General features: G+C 37.6%; 2 protein-coding genes across 3 annotated transcripts in view; one reads left to right on the top strand and one right to left on the bottom strand.

The window, feature by feature from the left end:
* LOC147009147 (uncharacterized) overlaps nucleotides 1-1,906 on the bottom strand; it is an 89,511-nt gene extending 87,605 nt beyond the window's left edge. For both annotated transcript variants that reach the window (XM_085862710.1, XM_085862709.1), the window contains exon 1: nucleotides 1,621-1,906. In XM_085862710.1, coding sequence (XP_085718836.1) covers nucleotides 1,621-1,771 — 151 coding nt within the window. In that variant the 5' untranslated portion in view covers nucleotides 1,772-1,906. The remainder of the gene's footprint in view (nucleotides 1-1,620) is intronic.
* Nucleotides 1,907-1,946: 40 nt separating this feature from the next.
* LOC147009149 (uncharacterized) overlaps nucleotides 1,947-27,711 on the top strand; it is a 53,247-nt gene continuing 27,482 nt past the window's right edge. Inside the window, exon 1 of the mRNA XM_085862854.1 lies at nucleotides 1,947-2,075. The gene's annotated coding sequence lies outside the window, so the exon portion shown is untranslated. The remainder of the gene's footprint in view (nucleotides 2,076-27,711) is intronic.

Genomic DNA, 27,711 nt, shown 5'->3' on the forward strand with positions numbered 1-27,711 from the left:
ATAACACAGTAATATCTGTACCCTTTCACCTCAGCATTACATGGTAATCTCTGTACCCTTTCACCTCAGAATTACACAATAATCTCTGTACCCTTTCACCTCAGCATTACACGGTAATCTCTGTATCCTTTCCCCTCAGTATAACACGGTAATATCTGTACCCTTTCACCTCAGTATTACACAGTAATCTCTGTACCCTTTTACCTCAGAATTACACGGTAAATCTCTGTACCCTTTCACCTCAGCATTACACGGTAATCTCTGCACCCTTTCGCCTCAGTATTACACGGTAATCTCTGTACCCTTTCACCTCAGTATAACACGGTAATATCTGTACCCCTTCACCTTAGTATAACACAGTAATATCTGTACCCTTTCACCTCAGCATTACATGGTATTCTCTGTACCCTTTAACCTCAGAATTACACAATAATCTCTGCACCCTTTCGCCTCAGTATTACACGGTAATCTCTGTACCCTTTCACCTCAGCATTACACGGTAATCTCTGTACCCTTTCACCTCAGTATAACACGGTAATATCTGTACCCCTTCACCTTAGTATAACACAGTAATATCTGTACCCTTTCACCTCAGCATTACATGGTATTCTCTGTACCCTTTAACCTCAGTATTACACAGTAATCTCTGTACCCTTTTACCTCAGAATTACACGGTAATCTCTGCACCCTTTCGCCTCAGCATTACACGGTAATCTCTGCACCCTTTCGCCTCAGTATTACACGGTAATCTCTGCACCCTTTCGCCTCAGTATTACACGGTAATCTCTGTACCCTTTCACCTCAGCATTACATGGTATTCTCTGTACCCTTTAACCTCAGTATTACACAGTAATCTCTGTACCCTTTTACCTCAGAATTACACGGTAATCTCTGCACCCTTTCGCCTCAGCATTACACGGTAATCTCTGCACCCTTTCGCCTCAGTATTACACAGTAATCTCTGCACCCTTTCGCCTCAGCATTACACGGTAATCTCTGCACCCTTTCGCCTCAGTATTACACGGTAATCTCTGCACCCTTTCGCCTCAGTATTACACGGTAATCTCTGTACCCTTTCACCTCAGCATTACATGGTATTCTCTGTACCCTTTAACCTCAGTATTACACAGTAATCTCTGTACCCTTTTACCTCAGAATTACACGGTAATCTCTGCACCCTTTCGCCTCAGCATTACACGGTAATCTCTGCACCCTTTCGCCTCAGCATTACACGGTAATCTCTGCACCCTTTCGCCTCAGTATTACACGGTAATCTCTGCACCCTTTCGCCTCAGTATTACACGGTAATCTCTGCACCCTTTCGCCTCAGCATTACACGGTAATCTCTGCACCCTTTCGCCTCAGTATTACACGGTAATCTCTGCACCCTTTCGCCTCAGTATTACACGGTAATCTCTGCACCCTTTCGCCTCAGCATTACACGGTAATCTCTGCACCCTTTCGCCTCAGTATTACACGGTAATCTGCCTCCTCTTCGCTCGGTTTCTCCAACTCCAAGACCATCGTGAGATTCCTCATTTCAATAAGTTCCTGAAATAATGCACAGCACCAACCAGCACGGAAATGGGAAGAGGAACGTGAGGAGAGAACGACACGTACCGGGTCCCGACTCCTCATCCTCGGGTGGACCGACCCTGGACCCGCGGTCTGTGAGAGAACCTCCAGGAACGAGCGAGTTTCCCCAATCGGAGCCGATCGTGGATCCCGGGGGTTTCGTTCTGTGATCTTCACCGGTGAGATGTCGGTTCATGGTGCACTGGAGGGGACTGTGAGGGAGAGTGTAATAAAGCTCGGTTCTGTGAGATGACTGACGTGTAATTGTTCACTCTGATACACCAACCAATACAGAACGTCAGTTATTCCGGTAAAAGGACCCCACGTGCCGCGTCCCATCAAACAATGTTATTCGTTATTTCAAGACAACAGATTCGGCACCAAAATCACGTGACCTCGAAATTTGGTGCGAGATGCGGTGAAAATAATTTTCTTCAACTTCACCCGGTGACTCAAAGCTGTTAGTAGAGGGTTTGTCGAGGGAACCCCCTCCCCCTCAGGTAAGTAGCTGGATCCCCCTCACCCCTCGGGTTTGTAGAGGGAACCCCTTCCCCCCTCGGGTTAGTACAGGGATCCCCCTCCCCCCTCGGGATTGTAGAGGGAACCCCTTCCCCCTCGGGTTAGTACAGGGATCCCCCTCCCCCCTCGGGTTTGTAGAGGGAACCCCTTCCCCCCTCGGGTTAGTACAGGGATCCCCCTCCCCCCTCGGGTTTGTAGAGAGACCCCCTCCCCCCCTTGGGGCCTGGGCCCCTGGGCTTGGGTAGTGTTTGCCTGAAGCGTGAACAAGGAAATTTGATGAAGGAGGCCATTCAGCCCAACATGCCTGTATTACAATATAAATAAATATTTTTAATATAAAATAAATGCAAATTAAATAAATCTTTCAAGCAGGCTCAGGGATATCACCGGGATGTTAAAATAAAATAACCCTTCAAAAAATTTTGTTGGGGTGGGGGGGGGCGTGTAATGTACTCGATAGACAGGGACGAAGGCTCTGAAGTGGGAACAACAGGTTTAATTCAGACACGGGCACAACACAGCACAGCACAGCACAGCATCTAGTCCAAGAGCATTAGGTCAAAATAGGCCCTAACCTGGACATTTTTGGTAACAAGCTGATTTTTTCAGGATAGGTCCAGGAATATGTCTAGAATAACATACTAAAAGTCCTGATGAATCCTCCTTGAGCATTTTCCGCAATCCAAGATGGCGTCCAAAATGGCCGCCTCTTCTGTTTTTCTCATAACTTTGCAAGCAGGTTTCCCCAAAACACACTTTAAATGTCTACATATATGTTTTGAAGTATGAGGAACTCATTAGAATACATCTTAAGAGATGCTGAAGCACGCAAGTACCAATAAGACCTCTTGAGTTCTTCCAAAAGTCCAGGCAGAAGCAGACGCCGACACCCTGATTGTCTCCACAGCACTAGCACTGGCAGAGTCAGAACATGTGCCAGTTGCTGTCGTTGGTACGGACACAGACTTACTGGTAATGCTAGTTGTCGGGCAACCTCTTCCACAGATGTGTACATGCTATGCCGCAGTAATCCTGTCACGGTCTTCAACATTCATGAGATTCAGCATGCCATAGGGGAAACAAGAAATCACTTGATGTTTCTTCATGCTGTGACGGGATGTGACACGGTCTCTGCGATCTATCGTCAGAGCAAGCGTAAAGCTTTCAACATGGTGCACAAGAAGCGGGACTACGACTTGCTGGATACCTTCACAAACAGTGGAAGCACCCATGACGAGGTGGAAAAAGCTGGGGAAGGCTTCATTCTTAAGCTTTATGGAGCCAGCAGTTTTGAATCTCTTGATGACTACCGTCACATCGCATACAAACGGGCAATCGGTCGCAGTTCCCTGAGTTCATCCTTTCAGCTAGAAAGTCTACCTCCAACTAGTGCTGCAGCAAAGCAACATTCATATCGCGCCTATCTTACCGTCCAGGAATGGATGGGTAACTCCTTATCTCCAACAGAATGGGGCTGGCGATTTCAGGACGGGACTCTTACCCCAGCAGAAACAGACATTGCTGTTGCACCCAACACTTTGCTGAACATGGTGGCATGTGGGTGTAAACCAGATGGTTGCAGAAGCATGACATGTAGCTGCAAGAAACTTGGGCTCTTTTGTACCTCAATGTGCAGTAAATGCAGTGGTCTCAATTGCAACAATACAGCACCAACTCTTATAGATGCCGACGATGATATTACCCCAACTTCAGAGGACATCAACATTGAAGATACAGCATCCGACGATGAAGACAATGACTGATGCAACTAGGTGTGTGCATGCGTAAGGTAAAGATTCATCTGAAACTTTTGAGGTTTGAATCTCTAGCATGATCTTGTTTTGAATGTCTTTGCCTCTTGAAACAGGCTAAAACAGCAGTGTGTTGATAAGTGGTGGACATTTTGAGCACCATTTGAATTTCAGAAAGAACTTCAGCGGTTTTATTGTTTCCTTTGTACTTCAAAGTATCTGAATGAGTTCCTTATTTCTCAAGACATAATATATTTAGAGATTTAAAGTGCATATTGAGGTAACTTAGTCACAGGGTCATGAGAAAAACAGGAAATTGCAACCATCTTTGGCGCCATTTTGGATTTTGGGACTAGTTCAAGTAGTTTTATTGGTATAGATGTGCGTGTTTCAAATCTGCGAATAAGAATTTATCTAGATTCAGGTCAGGTCAGGTATGGGAGCATGTGCCAGAACAGCACGTCACTGCGTCCACTTTCCGCCGGTACTCCAGGGGCCTCCGTCTGGCCATCCCCCAGGCAGATGCCAGGCCCATCCCCATCTCCTTGAGATGATGGTCAACCTGTTGCAACCATGAGGCACGTGGTCGACCCACTGGCCTCCTCCACTCATGAGACTCCCTCGCTGAGAGAATCTGGTGAGCAGGATCAGAGTCAGGAAAACGAGCCACATGTCCATACAGCCGCAACTGACGCTCACGGACTATGCAGGTAACAAATCTCATCCGAGTCTCTCTCAGCAACCGCTCGTTGGGAAACAAAATCCGACCAGCGATAGCCAAGGATTCTCCGAAGAGACCTGGTACCAAAGGAATTAAGTCTCCGTCTCAGATCCTTGGTCAGAGTCCAAGTCTCGCACCCATAGAGCAAGACTGGAAGTACCAAGGACCTGAAGACTCGGACTTTCGTCCTCCCAGTGAATCTGAAAAGTGTGGGGGCAAGTACACATCCCTGACGAACTCCAGTAACAACTGGAAATAAGTCAGAGATGGTACCACCACACTTCACAGCACTCTCAGTACCAGAGTAGAGTTCAGACATCAGATCAATCAGTTTTGGTGGCACCCCACGAAGACCAAGAATCCTCCAGAGGACATCCCGATTCACTGAATCGAACGCTTTACAGAGATCAACATAGGCTGCAAGCAGCCCCTGCCGAAACTCTCGTCTGCGTTCGGTGAGGACACGAAGTGCAAGGATACGGTCAATCGTTGACCTCTTTGGTGTTAAGCCTGACTGCTCTGGACGCTGGTGCTCAAGCAGATGGTGGCGAACCCTATCGAGAATTATCTGAGCAAAGACCTTGCCCGGCACTGAGAGCAGCGTCACCCCTCGGTAGTTGTTGCAGTCTTGGCGATTACCCTTCCCTTTCCAGAGAGGGACAACAAGGCCCCTCTTCCAGTCAGTTGGGATGATGCCTGTGTTCCAGGCAGAGCACAAAACTGCATGCAACGACACGAGTGCAGCATTTCCACCAGCCTTGAGAAGTTCGGCATGGATGCCACAGATCCCTGGAGCTTTGCCCCGTTTCAACTGGTTCACCGCAGCCCGTGTTTCCACAAGCGTAGGTGGACCACAGTTGATTCGAGGGTCAGCAACAGGGATTGTAACACCCTTGACGTCCAACTCGACAGTTGGGGGATCAGCCTGGTACAACCGCTCAAAGTAACCGGCCCAGCGGGCCTTCACTTCAGACTCCTCTGTCAAGAGCCTACCACTCTCTGCTCGAACTGTAGTGCTCCGAGGGATGGGCTTGGATGAACGTAATGCGCGAATTCCCCTGTAAGCGGGACGAGAATCACCTGTCCACGGGTGATGCTCTACCCCCTCACAGATTCCTCGCACATAGGCCTCCTTGTCCACCCTCAGTGCACGTACAGTTTTGCGCCTCAGCTCCCTGAACAGCTCAGCTCTGCCATTCAGCCTGGCCCTGCGACTCTGGTCAATGGTATCCAGTGTCCCTTGAGAGACAAAATTCTTCTTTGCCCTGCGGTGAGCTCCAAGGCATCCACCGGCAACATCAAGGACGGTGGTCTTGAAGGCGCTCCACAACTCTTCAGGACCCCCCAAAGTACCCAGACCCCCCAAGTGTCCACTCAGCATGTTCGCAAACTCCTCAGCTACTCTCTCATCCCTGAGCTTGGCAACATCCAGCCTCGGCTGGGATGGTACCATTCTCCAGGATTTAAGGTGCAGCTTTAAAGTTGCTACAACAAGCCTGTGGTCAGTATTGAGGAACTGAGCACTCCGGTAGACCCTGCAGTTCTGGATCATCCTCCAACGACCGTCAATGAGGACATGGTCAATCTCCTTTGCCACACCGCCAGCGTTGGAATACCAAGTCCAGCGATGAGCTTGTGGGCGCTAAAACCATGAACCAGCCACCCTAAGTCCATGACTTCTTGCAAAGTCAAGGAACTTAGTGCCATTCTGGTTCATAGTTCCTGACCCATGGGGACCAACACACACCTCATAACCGTCCCTATCAGTTCCAGTCGATGCATTGAAATCCCCCAAGACTAGAAGTGTATCTCGTCTGGGGCACTGATCAACCACAGACTCGAGTGTGGCGTAGAATGCATCCTTCACGGTGAGATCACTCGCCTCAGTCGGAGCATAAACAGAGACCAGGGAAATGACACCTAAGGAGTGACTAATCCTTAATCTCATAATACGCTCGTTGACCGGTGTTACCTCAATTATCATTGGGGTCAGCTTATTGGACACAGCTACAGCAACTCCTTGGGTATGGTAACCATCAGAGCGACCAGACCAATAGTAGGTGTAACCACCCACCATTATCTCGCCGCAATCCGGTCTCCGAACCTCAGAGAGAGCTGCAATCCCGATGTCCAAACGCTTGAGCTCAGATGATAACAGAGACAGGTGATCATCCTCTCTGAGGAATAGGACATTCCAGGCACCCACCTGAAGGGACCGCCTCAGGTTAACCCAAGGAGACCGCCGTCTGGTGGACGACACCTCAGCACCACTCCGACACACTCTCCCGCAATCTGACCCAGGGATGTTACCCCGTGGTTTCCCTCCTATCAAAGATTGGGGGTCCCGAAGGCTTTGCCCCAATCCCGTCATCCGGTGAGCTGCCCTGCGAAGGGAAGCTGCACAGGAGGTACTCCCACGGAGTGGGTTTTCAGATTTTTTCGCGTTTTGCGGAATGAAGCGTTTTACGGTGGCCGGAGTGCAAATACTGCCACCAACCTCCTAATAAGAAGTGACCCAACTGCAGGAGGACGTCCGCAGACACAGTTGGGCACGAGATATGGATGGCCGTTGGCTCACAAGGAGCTCCTCCGCCCTTTGACAGGTTTTGTTTTTAATCCTGCTGGGTGTCCATATCCAAACACCCTCCTCACCAGAAAACCTGGTGGGGGAGACGGTTTAGTCGCCGACAACCCGACCATGGAACAGGTTAGTACAGGTTTACATAGTACCTGTAGCAGGTCACAGATCGAACCTGACCTGACAAAAATCTAGATTGAACCTGATCTAGATTCCTTCACTCCCATAACATATATAAAGACATTTTAGTGTGCTTTATTGGGTTACTTAGTTGCAGAGTTATGAGAAAACAACAACAGGAAAAGGGGCATTTCGGGCGCCATTTTGAATTCCAAATGAGCTCAAGTGTTTTTATTGGTAAATGCGTGTTTTTGAAAAATTCCCAATAAGTATATGATTCATTTCATTGAGTCGCAAAACATATATTAAGACATTTAAAGTGCGTGTTGAAGTACCTTGGTGTAAAACCAGAAACGGCAGCAATTTCTCGCCATTTTGGATTTCTGAAAGAGCTTAAGCGGTTTTATTCGTTTTTGTGTGTTTCAAAATCTTCCGATATGTATTGTTTTGAGTTCCTTATACTTCAAAACATATGTGTAGACATTTAAAATGTGTTATAGGTAAACCTACTTGCAAAGTTATGAGAAAAACAGGAAATGGCGGCCATTTTGGACGCCATTTTGGATTGCGGAAAACGCTCAAGGAGGATTCATGAGGACTTTTAGTATGTTATTTCACACACATTCCTGGACCTTTCCTGAAAAAATCAGCTTGTTACCAAAAATGTCCAGGTTAAACCCTAATGCTCTTGGACTAATCGGAACATGGGCCTTTCATTTAACAGAAGTTCGGAAACTCTGAACTCGTAAATGACGATCCATTATCTGATACAATGGAGTTTGGAATACCATGTTGCGTGAACATGGTGCATCGAGCTTCAATTGTTACAGCAGAGGATGAGGATGGCGCCATGAGAGTTTCAATCCATTTGGAGTAGGCATCAGCTACGATCAGGAAAAGCTTCCCTTGAAATGGACCAGCATGGTCGATGTGCGGTCTGGACCATGGTTTTGATGGCCACGACCACATGGCTAATGGAGACTGTGGCGGTGTCTTGGCATGGGCTTGACAAGTGTAACAATGGCGTGCAGTGGACTCGATGTCACTGTCCAAACCAGGCTACCAAACATGGGCTCGGGCAATAGTCTTCATGGTGACGATGCCTGGATGAGCATTGTGGAGTTCACTGATCATTTTCCCGGAGAGTTTTAGCGGAATTATCACTCGGCTACCCCCAAAGCAGGCAGTCTGCATCAATAGAGCCCATTCTTCTGGTGAGGTAAGGTTTCGCCCCTTCCGATTGTGATGCCCAATCACCTGACATAACACAGAGTTTAATTTGTGACAATCTGGATTGCTTTTGGTCGCACAATCAATCTGATTTGCGGTTACGGGCGCCTCATCGTGAATGATGTTCGCCATGAGATGAATGATATCACCAGATTGTGGAGGTTCTGGGATGGTTACGAGAAGCGGTAAGCGACTGAGCGCATCAGCACAGTACATTTCCTTACCCTGGCGGTAAACCAATGAATAGTCACAACCGTCATGGGTCAACGCCCAACATTGTACACAACCTGATGATGTGGGCAGAATGGCTCTGGTTTCTCCCAGGAGACGTAACAAAGGTTTGTGATAAGTCTCAATCATAATATGTCTTCCAAAGACATATTGGTGCATCTTTAAGGTGGCCCAGACACACGCTAACGCCTCTCGTTCTACTTGAGCATAGCAACGTTCAGTGTCAGATAGCATTCGTGATGCATGGGCAACAGGCTGGAGATTACCGGTTTCATTTGGTTGCAACAACACACACCCAGTGCCATATGAAGAGGTATCACAACTGAGAATAAGTTCCTTGGATAGGTCGTGATGGACAAGTAACAGCGAGGAGGACAGCATGGTTTTAGAGGCCTTGAACGTTCTTGTTTGGGCGGCTTCCCATTTCTAGACAACACCTTTCCTGAGGAGAAGATGCAGAGGCTCGATGGTTGTGCTGAGTTGAGGCAGGAAATTACCAAAGTAGGTCAGCATACCCAGGAATGTACGAAGTTCTGAAATATTTTATGGCATTGGTGCATTTGCAATTGCTTCAACTTTGCTCGGAGAGGGCAAAATGCCTTGGCAGGAGATTTGATGACCCAGGTATTCAACCTCATGTGCCATAAAGGTACACTTCTCACGCCTTAGGCGTAACCCAACTTGTGACAGCTGATTGAGGACTTTGTTTAGGTTCTCGAGGTATTCATTTTGTGACTTACCAGTCACTATTATGTTGTCCTGAAATACGACTGTCTTTAGTACAGTTTTCAATAATATCTCCATCTTGTTTTGGACAATTGGTGCAGCAGCCAAATGGGCATCTGTTGTACATGTCGAGTCCTCGATGAGTGTTGATGCACGTATCGGGCTTGGAATCATCATCCAGTTTCATTTGAGCATAGGCATTGGTCAAGTCAAGCTTAGTGAATGTCTGGCCACCCATGAGAGTGGTGAACAGATCCTGTGCTTTGGGCAAAGGGTAGCCATCCAGCTTTGAATAGCGGTTGGTCGTCATTTTGTAGTCCACACAAATGCACACTGTTCCATCTGCTTTCAATATTGGAACGATAGGTGCTGCCCAGTCGGAGTACTCGACTGGTGAGATGATGCCCTCACTCTGCAGGCTGTCAAGCTCACATTCGATCATTGATCGCATCATGTAGGGCACAGGTCTCACCTTATGGAACAATGGCTGAGCATCTGCAGAAACATGAATCCTCACTTTGGGCCTTGCAAAGGTGCCAACACCATCGCTGAACAGGCCAGGGTACTTGTTGAGCATGGTATCGTATCCAGCATCACAGTTGGAGACTGTTTACGTCACTCCAATTAAGTCTGATTATTCATAACCAATCTTGGCCTAAGAGGGTTGGTCCTTCTCCACGCACTATCAGTCATGGTAGGACATGAGTGCTGTTTCCATATCCTACAGTTACGTTAGCTGAGCCAACTACAGGAACCACCTCCTTGGTGTATGTTCTCAAGTCAGTAGATATAGGCTGGAGTGCAGGAGCCTTTCTCGGAGGGTAGATGGAGGTGAACTTGCTCTCGCTCATAATTGATCTGGAAGCGCCAGTATCAACTTCCATCCTCACCGGCATCTTATCGATTGTTACATCAACTATAATTGGAGCATCGGAGTTCTTTGTTCCAACAGAGAAAACCTCATAAAGATCCTCACTTGACTCTCGGCTGCAGGCTGTGCTCTGTGACCTATCATCCGCTGCATCAGGGTTCACCCTGATGTGACAAGCAGGAGACAAGTTCTTCAACTTGGATCAAGAACAACGACACTTCATGTGTCCCCGCTTATCACTGTTGTCGCAGGTATAATTCCTGTACCGACATTGGAAAGCTTGACGATTCCTACCACAACGCCAACAAGTTACCCCAACCTTCCGGGTAGATTCAGAAATGTCAGGAGGTGTCGGTGAATTTGGTGGCTTGCTAAAACACTTTTGCTTGTAGCCAAAGGTTACCTTGTTAACCGATAGGTCCTGCTGGATAACTTTTGACTTGTGAGAGATCACACGCCTGCTCTCTCGGCAGTTTGCATACACGCAGTGGCTATTTCCATGACTTTAGCCAAATTGGGGTCGGATTCACGAAGGAGTTTCCGCAGAATTGAGTCATCATTGATGTCTATTATAAAGAAATGACGAAACATCTCTTCGAGTTTATCTGTAAACTCACAATGTTCGGCGAGTCGGTGTAAATCAGCCACAAACTCGGATGCTGACTGACCATCTTGATGATGGTGGGTAAAAAATGTATATCTTGAGACGATCTTACCCGGTTTAGGGTGATAATGTCTTTTCACGAGATTGACGAGCTCTTCATACGACTTGTCAGAAGGTTTGGCTCGGGCAAGAAGATCTTGATGAGGCTGTTCGTCGGGGCGCCGCATTTGGTCAGTAATACAGCTCGCCACCTTTCAGCGCCCTCATCGGTGTCCATTTTGTTTGCCATTGAGTACTGCTTCATACGATCGGTAGAGTCTTCCCAATCATCCCGTCCTGTGTATTCACGCAATGTGCCGATGAACGAAGACATCGTCGTCGCCACTGAAATGTACTCGATAGACAGGGACGAAGGCTCTGAAGTGGGAACAACAGGTCTATTCCGGACATGGGCACAGCACAGCACAGCACAGCACAGCATCAGAACATGGGCGGGTCACATGACTCCTCTTAACTACGCCCCGGTGCACCCATGTATGCATGCATTGTCATAAACTACTGATACATCACCGGGGAGGGGGGGGTGGTGTTGAGTGTCGGAGAGGAGATGAGTGAAAGCATTTTGGGGAGGGAGGGGCGAAGGCAGTTTCAGGGAGAATATGGAACACCTACCATTCATTAACCCTTGGAAAGATCCTGTCACAGACATCACAATCAGCACACAATCACCCATCTATACTCAAACTACCTAAAAGTCCAACCAACATCCCTATAACCACTCTATGTATAATACTTCCATGTACCTATCCAATTCCAATTTAAACTTATCTACTGTTTCTGCTGCCACAATGTCTTCTGGGTCGGGTTAAATGATTCCATAATCAAACGGAAGACCAAGAAGGAACGCGAAGAAGTAAAGGGCAAAGATTGAGTCATCAGCAGGAACCTGGAGAGGAGATGGATTTCAGCCGCTACTCCACAACCCTCAAACCCATTCAGGCGCAGCCAAGTGAGCCTTACAGAAAAATTTCTGCAAGAATTCACTTCTCCTTAGACAGATAGATAAAGAAAGAGAGGAATAGAGTGAAAGAGATGAAAGAGAAGAAAAAGCAAGAATTAGATTGAATAAAGAGAATTTTGAAAAAATTAGAAAGAAGATATCGGAAAGAACCTAAATAGTTAGATTTTAGCAGCTACTCCCCAGGCTCAAACGCAGAAACAAGTGCAAGCCACCAGAGGTCCATCATTCTTCTGAGAGATCCGTCGTCATACTAGAGGTCTGTCATGTAAGCTTGCCAGTAGGGTGAATATACTGGTTCTAGCTCACTTTTCCCCATGTAAATGAATGGGGGATTTTCAGCGATTCCCTTTTTTTTCCCCTAAAAATAAACCCCCTTTTTATCCGTTTTTCCCTGCTGTGCAGGGGTTTGGCTTTTTGTGAGGCAATGTTTTATGGTCGGATGCCCTTCCTGGACGCCTCTTACAACACAGGGATATGGTACACCTATTCTAACCGGGGCATACACCGGGACCAGTATACTGGTACTCATTTCGCCGACCTCGGAAGGATGACAGGCTGAGTCAACCCCCTGGTGTTAATTCAGCAGCTGAGCGGGATTCGAACTCGGGACACTGGGATCCCAAGCCGCCACCCTAACCACTAAGCCAACACCAGGCTTTGTATATATATAACCAGGCTATCCCAAGGTATATTTATTTGTCTCCCCTTTAACCTGGAGGTTGATCAGCTCACTCATTGAACCTATAAAGATTTGTTCATTCTCAAATTCCTTCAATAGTTTAATTTTCTTTGCACAATAATCCCCATCTAAAATATTGACAAACAAAACATTTGAATCTTTATATTTTTTAAGATACCCCTTTGTGCCATTACGAAATGATAAACTTCTCTTAATGATCTCATCTGACCACCTCCTGAGCCACATATCATTTTGAGATTATAGTAAATTGTTTTTTCATTGTTCAATTGATAACCATCAAAGTTTTCAGTCCATTCAAGGATATTCATTTTTTTTCTTTACATCCTCTAACTTACTACTTTTTAAATTGATTCGCTTATTTGTTTTATTTACCTTTGTTTTAGTTATTTTTTCAATAAGACTTATTTGATATTTTTCACATTCATTATGTTTTCCATTTATATACCAAGACTGAGATTTTCTCCACTCTTTAGTTTGATTAATACTTGGTTTAACCATTTATATATTGTGAAAAAACGCGGCATAGCACTGAAAAACGCTAAACCATCTTCCCATCGTTAAAACGCAATCTATTTTATACACTCTATCATACAATATCCATATGGAACACAATCTATTCCATTATCTAAAATAAATCTCTTATCATCAAAGGCTCCTAATGCCTTTTTATTTACTTCTTCACTATATATGTTATGTTTATAACTTCTTATTGTATTCATTTTCCTGTATTCTTCTTTCTTATTCATCAAACAATTATAATAATTTCTAAAAGTTATTGATTTCTTTATTACATATTTCTTTATTCCCTTTAACCTCTTATCAATCTGATCACCATACTTATAAGCATATGCCTTTGCTCTCAATCCAATAAACTCACTCATTACTTTTCCACCCAACTCATCCTTAAACTTACCAATAACCTTTTCATTCTTTTTGGAAAATAACTCACTCTTCTTGCTGAAATTACTTGTATCATATACTCCAATATTTTTCTTCATATCTTCATAAACATCATCAGTTTTTATATCTAGGATAAAACTATCAGTGTCCATATACAACAATGAAACATTTTCACCATACTCTTTCTTTAAGTCATTATACAAATAATCATACATCAATATCTTTGATAAATCAAGAACTGCTGTTCCAATATAAATTGGTTTATCCATTACAATACTTTCCTTTTTCATATGAATTGCAGAAAAGTTCTCTGAAAAAACCTCTTCTCTCTCAAAACTTGGTTTATTTATCAATCTCGAAGCTTCTTTCCAAGATGTTGCGAATCTAATGTTTTGCCTGTTTCTAACATTTTCCATAGTCTTTCCAAATACAGCATTATTCATTAATTTATAAAAGTCCCCTTCAAATTTTACTTTTGTATTTGCTCTCATATCTGTATTGAATTGAATATACTTTTTCACCCAAGGACTTTGTTTAAATTTTAAAACTCTATGAATTTTAGCTACTCTCAATCCTTCTCTCAAAAACTGTTTTAAGCTTCTCTGATGTAAAACATATCCCTCTTTATCATAGAATGTTGTTAATAACTTTTCTGTTGATTTGCCTTTAATATTAAAACTTTTATGATAATCACTGAACCATTCTTTCTTTGGGGTTTCTTTCTCACATGCAAAAGGAAGGTCTTTATGCTTATTATGAAGAACACTCGGGTACCTCAAATCAACTTCAAAATAATAACCTTCTTCTTCGTCATTCAATTCCTCTTGAGAAGAAATAACAATATTCATCAAAGCCTTTTCATAATCCTTTTCTTCCACCCACTCTAATTTACCATAAGGTAGAGATTGAGACATTGCCCATCCATACAAATTATTAGCATCAAAATACATCAAATAATTACTATCTTTTTCACTATCATAATTTGGGAGATATTTATTATTTGCTTTCGCATATCTTTTTGAACATACTTGTGATATTCCACCTCTCTTGGACTTCTCAATCATCAAAAGCATATCAACATCACTGATTAAATCTATATCTTGTTTTGTCATTTTCAACATTGCACTCCAAGCTAAACCAGGAGCTGTGAAATAGTGGGCAGGGTCTAATCCATAACAATTTTTATTATGACAGAGTGTTCTAAAAGCCTCAAACACATCAGCTAACAATAAAACATCTGTTTTTAGATATAAATCGTGATATTCTCCAAGGTTCTTTATCTTAAATAATTTCCATATTTCTTGTGCGTGTTTATATTCCTTATCACTTATCTCTTCTTCATAAAGGTTATTATAGAAACTTTCTTTTGATGGAAGTTGTGTTTCTTTAAATCTCATAAATGAATCCATATAATCATAAGGATAAATTCCCTTACTTGTAAGAATTTTTCTCTTTGTTTTGATTTTCATTCCTTGTTTGAATTTCCTCTCTCGTAAGAATTCCTTCTTTAATCAGAATTTCATCTTTAATCAGAATTTCCTCTTTAGTTAGAATTTCATTCATTGTTCGAATTTTCTTTATGATTAGAATTTCATCTTCAGTTAGAATTTCTTCATTAATTACAGTTTCCTCTTTACTTTGAATTCTCTCTTTAATCTGAATTTCCTCTTTAGTGAGAATTTCCTCTTTTGGAAAGAATGAATTAAGATTTGGAAAAGGTCTGTGGAGTTTAGATTTGATGCGAGGTAGGCTAGTGGTGTTCCCATAAACTTGTAAGAATCTAGAAACCTAATACGAGTTAAAGGTTTTGTGAATATCATTTTTTGAAAATGAAATATACTTTTGACTTGTGTTTGTTATGGCAGAAATATTCCCTGGTGTTTTTGAAAGTTCATTTATAAATAGATGTGTATCATAGTTGGCGCTGTTGTGAAGAAAGACTGGAATAAAGAAGGTAATTTATAATTAAGATTACAACAGGAATGAGCGGGACCTCTATATTTACCAGTAAGATGACAATGGCCTCTAACTTTAGACTCTTTAATTTCCCCCTCACAAATATGACAGATATTGTTCATTCTAAATTCTAATTTTTCTTCTTGGTTAATTTCATCGGTTCATTTGTTTCTTTCATTAATTTAGTGAGTCTTATACAATCCTTTTCTAATCGTTTTACAAACTCTTGTGAAGCATTTTTTCCACGATAATGTTCAAGTTTGTTATACTTTTCTCCAACAGATGATTTGATATAATAACAGAAACCACAAGGAATATGTTTTGATATTTATTTGTATATGGTTCTTTTGGATTAGGAGAAGCAGTATTTATCTTTTTAAGGATACACTCAAAATCAGCGTATATCACAAATGGGTGCATGATAGATTTATTATAATCTTCAAAAGAAATCTTTTCACCAGGTTTAGGCATTGTAATTACAGCTGATTTATGATTACTACAATATTTTGAATGTTGTTCTAATCGTTCTTTGTATGAAATGAATTAAGACATCGCTTACAAGGATATATTTTGTTTGCTGTTCTGAATACCTGAGAAGAGATTAATCTTGATAAATTATTGATGTATGTGTAATGTGAATTCTTTCCAACACTAAAATATAAAAGATCAATGTGTGTTTCTTCATTTTTATAGTTGTTTGAAATTTTTAATATTTGAACTTTGTTTGTATCCGTTAATCCATATACATTAATAGAAAGATTATTCTTTTTCTCAAATTTAGGAATATCTGTTAGTGGCATTGGGAATTTAAAATCTTTAATGTCCAAGGTATTCTCATATTTCATATATTGTTTTACTCTTTCTGAATTACATTTTGGTGGATGTAAGTGAGCAAGAACAGACCAGAGAAACATTTATTATCATTGTTCTTAATATTAACAACTGCCTTCTTTAGTTTTATTTCTTTGGTAATTCAATATAAGAAGAAGCTTTAAGAGGGTTTGATTTTTAGAATGTGTATATCTAAAAAGATGATTTTTTTAATATTGAATCCACTTCCTACCACTGTATTATCAACATCCTCCTCTTGTCTTGATAGTTCTTCATAAACCCACTATTCAAAAATCTTGAAATGATGTTATAAAATGAAGATCTGTTCTCATATAAGGAGTTTGTTCTTCATCTTGTCTTTTCATATTCATTTTCACTCCCATATAAAACTTTAAAGTTTTCATTTCTTTTAATGTCTTTTTAATAAATTTTTCAACATCGGGTTTCACTATTTCAATTGATTCAGCTATTGATGATGGACTCCGTTCTCCAAATTGAAAAATCCTTATTTTTATATCCCCTTTAAATCCCCCATCAGTGTTTTCAATATAATAGTCTCACTTTACTTTAAACTCATTTTTCTTGTGTTTTTGTGATTGAAGATGTTTATTATAACTACTCTTCAAAACATCCTTTGAACAGATATCACAATGTTTTCTTTCCAACTCAAGAGGAGATATTTTATGAAACAGATTAAATGTGTGTTTGTTGGTTCGGAGGTGTTTTCTATAATGTTTATATTCGTGATTACAAACATCGCAGTACGTTGTATTCACCACATTTATAGCATAAACCTTTGCTTAAACTAAAATTTTCTTGATGAAAATTTCGTTTGTTTTACAAGGTGAATCTGTGCTTAAAACCATTTTATCCTCCAACTTTTTCACTTAATAAATACAATGTTTCAAGACACAAAAAGACAAGTTTCAATCAATCTCTTCATCTGTTAAAGATACTGAGAAATATGTCAAGGATGTAAAATTGAACAAAGATAAATATAACAACTATTGGATAAAAACTATTATGGTAAATAATATGAGTTCTTCAATTTCCTTCAGTGGAAGGGCCTTTAGTATACCTGGTAGAACATCAATTAAAGTATCTCTAACAAAAGTTTCTCCTCTCCTTCTAGTAATATATTCAAAACTAGAAAAGCAATGAAACAAGAAAAAGTATCAAAGAACAAAACCTTATGGATGAAGCTTTAGAAAGAAAAGATAAGACCATCTGTAATATGCAAGGAGAAATTTGTATTTTTTCAACAACCCTAAAGATGTAAATCCTGATGAAATAAAGGATGTTAATATATCAGGTGAAATGACATTTCGTTCAATAGTAGTTAACGATAATTTTAAAATTACCTTTAATATAAAAAATGTTGTCGTTGAATCTGATAATGAAAAAAGTATATCGATATCGATGGTAATATACAACTGAAAGTATAGATGAATTTCAGTTTAAGTAAAGTTTTACTTTATAAATATGCTAGACTTTCCTGATTCTCCATATGACAAATTTGAGAATTGTCCTGCGTGTGAAAGACGGGATTAAACACAGAGTCAAAAGCCTATAAACAATGTATATTCTGTGATTATCTTCTAATTAATGATAATAAAAAATATAAAAAGGAAAATAATTCTTTTAGATTTACACCAAAAATGAATTACTTTACAAGATTGATTAGAGAAATGAATGTAAAGTATGAGGATGATAACACACCTTTCCTTACAAGGGAAGAAACTGAACGTATAAGAGAAATGTTCAAAGGATTGTTGTTGTATATTATTCATGGATGTAATTTTCAGGGAAATATCAACACAAGATATTGTATAAATAAAATAATGGATTATCTTGAAATTAAACCTGAACTTAGGATAAAATATAGAGTTTCTAAAAAGCCAATAATAAATTAAATAACCTGTTTTTCAAATATATAAATGAATGATTTTTTACCTATTTGGGAAAATAAGATAAAATTTAACAACCATAAAAATCTCCCAAATTCATTAAGATGTCTCATAGTTGGTTCAAGTGGATGTGGAAAACCTGCTTACTTTTAAAAATGCTCCTCACTCCCAACTTTTTAGATTATGACAATTTAATAATTTTCACAAAGTCGAGTTTTCAACCAGAGTATCAACTACTCTCACAAGGTTTTAATGCTGGTCTTCAAAAAGAAGATATAATCGGTTTATTTAAACGTCAAAAAAACCTAAATGATTATAACATTGAAGATATAATTCAACTATTTTGTGATACACAGAGATGTAAAAGAAATCAAATCCTATAACTTGTATTCTTAGGGATAATACGGATGATATACCGTCTCGCGAAGATTTGGATAAATCAAAAAAGAACCTCGTTATCTTTGATGATTGTGTTAATGAGAGAAACCAAACAGTAATGGACAGCTACTACACAAGAGGGAGACATTCTTCTTGTAATTGTATTTATCTTAGTCAATCGTACTTTCAACTTCCTCGTCGTTCCATCAGAAACAATGCTAATACTTTTATTTTATTCAAGTTAAATTCAATAGATATCAATAATTTTTGGAGAGATAATTGTTCTACATTATGTAGTAAAAAGAAATTTGAGGATTATATGAAGCACACGACTGAAAAATATAAATATATTGTTGTGAAACAAGATGAGATATTAAGGGATATATTTTTTGTTTTATAAACAATTACATATATAAATGACAACTATTATTATAAATCTTGTGGGTAAATCTGCTTCTGAAAACTTTCATAAATCAAGGTTCTTGTGTAGTACAAATGAGAATATTGTAAATTTACTTAAAAAACACCCCGTGATACGCATTGTATCAACAACAACTAGAGCAATAAGACCTGGAGAAGTAAAAGGTGAAGATTATCACTATATTTCAGTGGAGGAACATATGCGATTGAGGAATGAAGGTCAAATGTTTGAGGAGGTTTCTCTTGGTACAACAAAATATTCACATTGTAAGAGTGAGTTAAGGAAACTAAAATCTGGTGGTGTTGGGATATTAGAAACTAATCCAGAAGGAACGAGAAAAATTATTAAACATCTGAGTGGAGTGAAGATTTTATCATTCGGTTTTGATGTTGATGAAGAAACTCAACGCAAACGTATGAAAAGCAGAGATGCAAGTATTAGTGAAGAAGAAATTACAACTCGCATTAATGTTAATAAAGAATTTGATGAAATATTTAAAGAAAAGGATTTATTTGAACACATCTACTTGAATGATGAAGAAAAGGAAAATTTCCCTGTTGATCTTTACAATTCATTAAATGATATTTTACAATAAATAAATGGATGTAAAAGAAAGAGCAAGAAGATTTAAGGAACATCAAGAGTTGGTTTCAAAAGTTGTAAAACAACAGGAAGACATAAAGAAGAAACGCAGACAGAAACTAACGGGCGAAGAAGCATTTGAAAGAAAACAAGAGAAATTTTTAAACCACTTTTAAAAACTTCCCAAGAAAAAATGAAAGATGTTTCCACAGTTCCCACAGTAGAATATACTCCCAGAAAGCTCCAAATGTTAAAAGATTTCAGTCAAATGACGGAGGAAGAATTAGAGCATATTGGAGAATTAGAACATGATGAAGGTTTATTTCAACAACTGGAAGAGATTAATCAACCCCCTGATTATATTGTGAATGCTGTTCAAAACAATGAATATTCAGCGGATTCAAAAACCAAAGCAGGACTCATTCCAACAGAACAACCAGCAATATTTCATCTTGTTCAAGAAAAGGTATTGATATTTAATGATGAATTAAGGTTCTTAAGTTCTGCTCAACCACCTGTTAAACTAACTCCGAGATTAATGTTTCTTCTCACAAAAGATGGAAGACAAGGTTCAACTGTGAAGGATGAATCAAAGTATATTGATAAACCATTGGATATGGAAAATAATGATGATAGAGTATATATTGATTTGCTGAACACTCTAAATTATAAGGTTATTCTTTCTGGTAAAAGTAGGAAGAATGAGAAGGAGAAACACATTATTCAGGCTTTAAGTATCCTTGGTTCAGGTGTTAGTTTTCTTCCAAATGACCCATCGCAATTAGTTAATAGACTGTTATTGTTGTTAGGCAGTCAGAAGGCTGGAAATAACAATTGTTTTAATGAAGCATCAGCCATTTTAGACCAGTTGATGAACATGAAAATAATTAATAAATATCAATATAAAGACATTTTATCTCATATTAAATAAGATGAGAAGCACAATCCTTAGTTTCAATTTCACAACAAGCGACCACACATCTTCATTCCCATACCCACTACAACTTGACACAACAAAAGAATATGAGGCATCTTTATTGTCCATGGAAACTTATAATACCTTATTTAATATAACTGATAAAAATGACAAGTTTAGTTATAATCCCGGAAGTGGATACAAAACGATAACAGTCTATTAACTAATTGCGATGGGTCATTTGGAAGAAAACTAACACCTGAACCAAGGATACTTAAAGCCTGAATAATGTGTTTCTCCTTCTCATTCTTCCTACTTTTACCAGAAAGAATAACCTTATAATTTAGAGTGTTCAGCAAATCAATATATACTCTATCATCATTATTTTCCATATCCAATGGTTTATCAATATACTTTGATTCATCCTTCACAGTTGAACCTTGTCTTCCATCTTTTGTGAGAAGAAACATTAATCTCGGAGTTAGTTTAACAGGGGGTTGAGCAGAACTTAAGAACCTTAATTCATCATTAAATATCAATACCTTTTCTTGAACAAGATGAAATATTGCTGGTTGTTCTGTTGGAATGAGTCCTGCTTTGGTTTTTGAATCCGCTGAATATTCATTGTTTTGAACAGCATTCACAATATAATCAGGGGTTGATTAATCTCTTCCAGTTGTTGAAATAAACCTTCATCATGTTCTAATTCTCCAATATGCTCTAATTCTTCCTCCGTCATTTGACTGAAATCTTTTAACATTTGGAGCTTTCTGGGAGTATATTCTACTGTGGGAACTGTGGAAACATCTTTCATTTTTTCTTGGGAAGTTTTTAAAAGTGGTTTAAAAAATTTCTCTTGTTTTCTTTCAAATGCTTCTTAGCCCGTTAGTTTCTGTCTGCGTTTCTTCTTTATGTCTTCCTGTTGTTTTACAACTTTTGAAACCAACTCTTGATGTTCCTTAAATCTTCTTGCTCTTTCTTTTACATCCATTTATTTATTGTAAAATATCATTTAATGAATTGTAAAGATCAACAGGGAAATTTTCCTTTTCTTCATCATTCAAGTAGATGTGTTCAAATAAATCCTTTTCTTTAAATATTTCATCAAATTCTTTATTAACATTAATGCGAGTTGTAATTTCTTCTTCACTAATACTTGCATCTCTGCTTTTCATACGTTTGCGTTGAGTTTCTTCATCAACATCAAAACCGAATGATAAAATCTTCACTCCACTCAGATGTTTAATAATTTGTCTCGTTCCTTCTGGATTAGTTTCTAATATCCCAACACCACCAGATTTTAGTTTCCTTAACTCACTCTTACAATGTGAATATTTTGTTGTACCAAGAGAAACCTCCTCAAACATTTGACCTTCATTCCTCAATCGCATATGTTCCTCCACTGAAATATAGTGATAATCTTCACCTTTTACTTCTCCAGGTCTTATTGCTCTAGTTGTTGTTGATACAATGCGTATCACGGGGTGTTTTTTAAGTAAATTTACAATATTCTCATTTGTACTACACAAGAACCTTGATTTATGAAAGTTTTTTCCAGAAGCAGATTTACCCACAAGATTTATAATAATAGTTGTCATTTATATATGTAATTGTTATAAAACAAAAATATATCCCTTAATATCTCATCTTGTTTCACAACAATATATTTATATTTTTCAGTCGTGTGCTTCATATAATCCTCAAATTTCTTTTTACTACATAATGTAGAACAATTATCTCTCCAAAAATTATTGATATCTATTGAATTTAACTTGAATAAAATAAAAGTATTAGCATTGTTTCTGATGGAACGAATGAGGAAGTTGAAAGTACGATTGACTAAGATAAATACAATTACAAGAAGAATGTCTCCCTCTTGTGTAGTAGCTGTCCATTACTGTTTGGTTTCTCTCATTAACACAATCATCAAAGATAACGAGGTTCTTTTTTGATTTATCCAAATCTTGGGGAGACGGTATATCATCCGTATTATCACTAAGAATACAAGTTATAGGATTTGATTTCTTTTACATCTCTGTGTATCACAAAATAGTTGAATTATATCTTCAATGTTATAATCATTTAGGTTTTTTTGACGTTTAAATAAACCGATTATATCTTCTTTTTGAAGACCAGCATTAAAACCTTGTGAGAGTAGTTGATACTCTGGTTGAAAACTCGACTTTGTGAAAATTATTAAATTGTCATAATCTAAAAAGTTGGGAGTGAGGAGCATTTTTAAAAGTAAGCAGGTTTTTCCACATCCACTTGAACCAACTATGAGACATCTTAATGAATTTGGGAGATTTTTATGGTTGTTAAATTTTATCTTATTTTCCCAAATAGGTAAAAATCATTCATTTATATATTTGAAAAACAGGTTATTTAATTTATTATTGGCTTTTTAGAAACTCTATATTTTATCCTAAGTTCAGGTTTAATTTCAAGATAATCCATTATTTTATTTATACAATATCTTGTGTTGATATTTCCCTGAAAATTACATCCATGAATAATATACAACAACAATCCTTTGAACATTTCTCTTATACGTTCAGTTTCTTCCCTTGTAAGGAAAGGTGTGTTATCATCCTCATACTTTACATTCATTTCTCTAATCAATCTTGTAAAGTAATTCATTTTTGTGTAAATCTAAAAGAATTATTTTCCTTTTATATTTTTTATTATCATTAATTAGAAGATAATCACAGAATATACATTGTTTATAGGCTTTTGACTCTGTGTTTAATCCCCGTCTTTCACACGCAGGACAATTCTCAAATTTGTCATATGGAGAATCAGGAAAGTCTAGCATATTTATAAAGTAAAACTTTACTTAAACTGAAATTCATCTATACTTTCAGTTGTATATTACCATCGATATCGATATACTTTTTTTCATTATCAGATTCAACGACAACATTTTTTATATTAAAGGTAATTTTAAAATTATCGTTAACTACTATTGAACGAAATGTCATTTCACCTGATATATTAACATCCTTTATTTCATCAGGATTTACATCTTTAGGGTTGTTGAAAAAAATACAAATTTCTCCTTGCATATTACAGATGGTCTTATCTTTTCTTTCTAAAGCTTCATCCATAAGGTTTTTGTTCTTTGATACTTTTTCTTGTTTCATTGCTTTTTCTAGTTTTGAATATATTACTAGAAGGAGGGAGAAACTTTTGTTAGAGATACTTTAATTGATGTTCTACCAGGTATACTAAAGGCCCTTCCACTGAAGGAAATTGAAGAACTCATATTATTTACCATAATAGTTTTTATCCAATAGTTGTTATATTTATCTTTGTTCAATTTTACATCCTTGACATATTTCTCAGTATCTTTAACAGATGAAGAGATTGATTGAAACTTGTCTTTTGTGTCTTGAAACATTGTATTTATTAAGTGAAAAGTTGGAGGATAAAATGGTTTTAAGCACAGATTCACCTTGTAAAACAAACGAAATTTTCATCAAGAAAATTTTAGTTTAAGCAAAGTTTTATTCTATAAATATGGTGAATACAACGTACTGCGATGTTTGTAATCACGAATATAAACATTATAGAAAACACCTCCGAACCAACAAACACACATTTAATCTGTTTCATAAAATATCTCCTCTTGAGTTGGAAAGAAAACATTGTGATATCTGTTCAAAGGATGTTTTGAAGAGTAGTTATAATAAACATCTTCAATCACAAAAACACAAGAAAAATGAGTTTAAAGTAAAGGGAGACTATTATATTGAAAACACTGATGGGGCATTTAAAGGGCATATAAAAATAAGGATTTTTCAATTTGGAGAACCTGGTCCATCATCAATAGCTGAATCAATTGAAATAGTGAAACCCGATGTTGAAAAATTTATTAAAAAGACATTAAAAGAAATGAAAAACTTTAAAGTTTTATATGGGAGTGAAAATGAATATGAAAAGACAAGATGAAGAACAAACTCCTTATATGAGAACAGATCTTCATTTTATAACATCATTTCAAGATTTTTTGAATAGTGGGGTTTATGAAGAACTATCAAGACAAGAGGAGGATGTTGATAATACAGTGGTAGGAAGTTGATTCAATATTAAAAAAATCATCTTTTTAGATATACACATTCTAAAATCAAACCCTCTTAAAGCTTCTTCTTATATTGAATTACCAAAAGAAATAAAACTAAAGAAGGCAGTTGTTAATATTAAGAACAATGATAATAAATGTTTTCTGGTCTGTTCTTGCTCACTTACATCCACCAAAATGTAATTCAGAAAGAGTAAAACAATATATGAAATATGAGAATACCTTGGACATTAAAGATTTTAAATTCCCAATGCCACTAACAGATATTCCTAAATTTGAGAAAAAGAATAATCTTCCATTAATGTATATGGATTAACGGATACAAACAAAGTTCAAATATTAAAAATTTCAAACAACTATAAAAATGAAGAAACACACATTGATCTTTTATATTTTAGTGTTGGAAAGAATTCACATTACACATACATCAATAATTTATCAAGATTAATCTCTTCTCAGGTATTCAGAACAGCAAACAAAATATATCCTTGTAAGCGATGTCTTAATTCATTTCATACAAAAGAACGATTAGAACAACATTCAAAATATTGTAGTAATCATAAATCAGCTGTAATTACAATGCCTAAACCTGGTGAAAAGATTTCTTTTGAAGATTATAATAAATCTATCATGCACCCATTTGTGATATACGCTGATTTTGAGTGTATCCTTAAAAGATAAATACTGCTTCTCCTAATCCAAAAGAACCATATACAAATAAATATCAAAAACATATTCCTTGTGGTTTGTGTTATTATATCAAATCATCTGTTGGAGAAAAGTATAACAAACTTGAACATTATCGTGGAAAAATGCTTCACAAGAGTTTGTAAAACGATTAGAAAAGGATTGTATAAGACTCACTAAATTAATGAAAGAAACAAATGAACCGATGAAATTAACCAAAGAAGAAAAATTAGAATTTAGAATGAACAATATCTGTCATATTTGTGAGGGGGAAATTAAGGAGTCTAAAGTTAGAGGCCATTGTCATCTTACTGGTAAATATAGAGGTCCCGCTCATTCCTGTTGTAATCTTAATTATAAATTACCTTCTTTTATTCCAGTCTTTCTTCACAACAGCGCCAACTATGATACACATCTATTTATAAATGAACTTTCAAAAACACCAGGGAATATTTCTGCCATAACAAACACAAGTCAAAAGTATATTTCATTTTCAAAAATGATATTCACAAAACCTTTAACTCGTATTAGGTTTCTAGATTCTTACAAGTTTATGGGAACACCACTAGCCTACCTCGCATCAAATCTAAACTCCACAGACTCTTTTCCAAATCTTAATTCATTCTTTTCCAAAAGAGGAAATTCTCACTAAAGAGGAAATTCAGATTAAAGAGAGAATTCAAAGTAAAGAGGAAACTGTAATTAATGAAGAAATTCTAACTGAAGATGAAATTCTAATCATAAAGAAAATTCGAACAATGAATGAAATTCTAACTAAAGAGGAAATTCTGATTAAAGATGAAATTCTGATTAAAGAAGGAATTCTTACGAGAGAGAGAATTCAAACAAGCAATGAAATTCAAAGTAAAGAGAAAATTCTTACAAGTAAGGGAATTTATCCTTATGATTATATGGATTCATTTATGAGATTTAAAGAAACACAACTTCCATCAAAGAAAGTTTCTATAATAACCTTTATGAAGAAGAGATAAGTGATAAGGAATATAAACACGCACAAGAAATATGGAAATTATTTAAGATAAAGAACCTTGGAGAATATCACGATTTATATCTAAAAACAGATGTTTTATTGTTAGCTGATGTGTTTGAGGCTTTTAGAACACTCTGTCATAATAAAAATTGTTATGGATTAGACCCTGCCCACTATTTCACAGCTCCTGGTTTAGCTTGGAGTGCAATGTTGAAAATGACAAAACAAGATATAGATTTAATCAGTGATGTTGATATGCTTTTGATGATTGAGAAGTCCAAGAAAGGTGGAATATCACAAGTATGTTCAAAAAGATATGCGAAAGCAAATAATAAATATCTCCCAAATTATGATAGTGAAAAAGATAGTAATTATTTGATGTATTTTGATGCTAATAATTTGTATGGATGGGCAATGTCTCAATCTCTACCTTATGGTAAATTAGAGTGGGTGGAAGAAAAGGATTATGAAAAGGCTTTGATGAATATTGTTATTTCTTCTCAAGAGGAATTGAATGACGAAGAAGAAGGTTATTATTTTGAAGTTGATTTGAGGTACCCGAGTGTTCTTCATAATAAGCATAAAGACCTTCCTTTTGCATGTGAGAAAGAAACCCCAAAGAAAGAATGGTTCAGTGATTATCATAAAAGTTTTAATATTAAAGGCAAATCAACAGAAAAGTTATTAACAACATTCTATGATAAAGAGGGATATGTTTTACATCAGAGAAGCTTAAAACAGTTTTTGAGAGAAGGATTGAGAGTAGCTAAAATTCATAGAGTTTTAAAATTTAAACAAAGTCCTTGGGTGAAAAAGTATATTCAATTCAATACAGATATGAGAGCAAATACAAAAGTAAAATTTGAAGGGGACTTTTATAAATTAATGAATAATGCTGTATTTGGAAAGACTATGGAAAATGTTAGAAACAGGCAAAACATTAGATTCGCAACATCTTGGAAAGAAGCTTCAGATTGATAAATAAACCAAGTTTTGAGAGAGAAGAGGTTTTTTCAGAGAACTTTTCTGCAATTCATATGAAAAAGGAAAGTATTGTAATGGATAAACCAATTTATATTGGAACAGCAGTTCTTGATTTATCAAAGATATTGATGTATGATTATTTGTATAATGACTTAAAGAAAGAGTATGGTGAAAATGTTTCATTGTTGTATATGGACACTGATAGTTTTATCCTAGATATAAAACTGATGATGTTTATGAAGATATGAAGAAAATATTGGAGTATATGATACAAGTAATTTCAGCAAGAAGAGTGAGTTATTTTCCAAAAAGAATGAAAAGGTTATTGGTAAGTTTAAGGATGAGTTGGGTGGAAAAGTAATGAGTGAGTTTATTGGATTGAGAGCAAAGGCATATGCTTATAAGTATGGTGATCAGATTGATAAGAGGT

The sequence above is a fragment of the Eptatretus burgeri genome, chromosome 17, assembly GCF_056783735.1.
Source record: "Eptatretus burgeri isolate ZD-2024b chromosome 17, Ebu_testis_v1, whole genome shotgun sequence".
Lineage (NCBI taxonomy): Eukaryota > Metazoa > Chordata > Myxini > Myxiniformes > Myxinidae > Eptatretus > Eptatretus burgeri.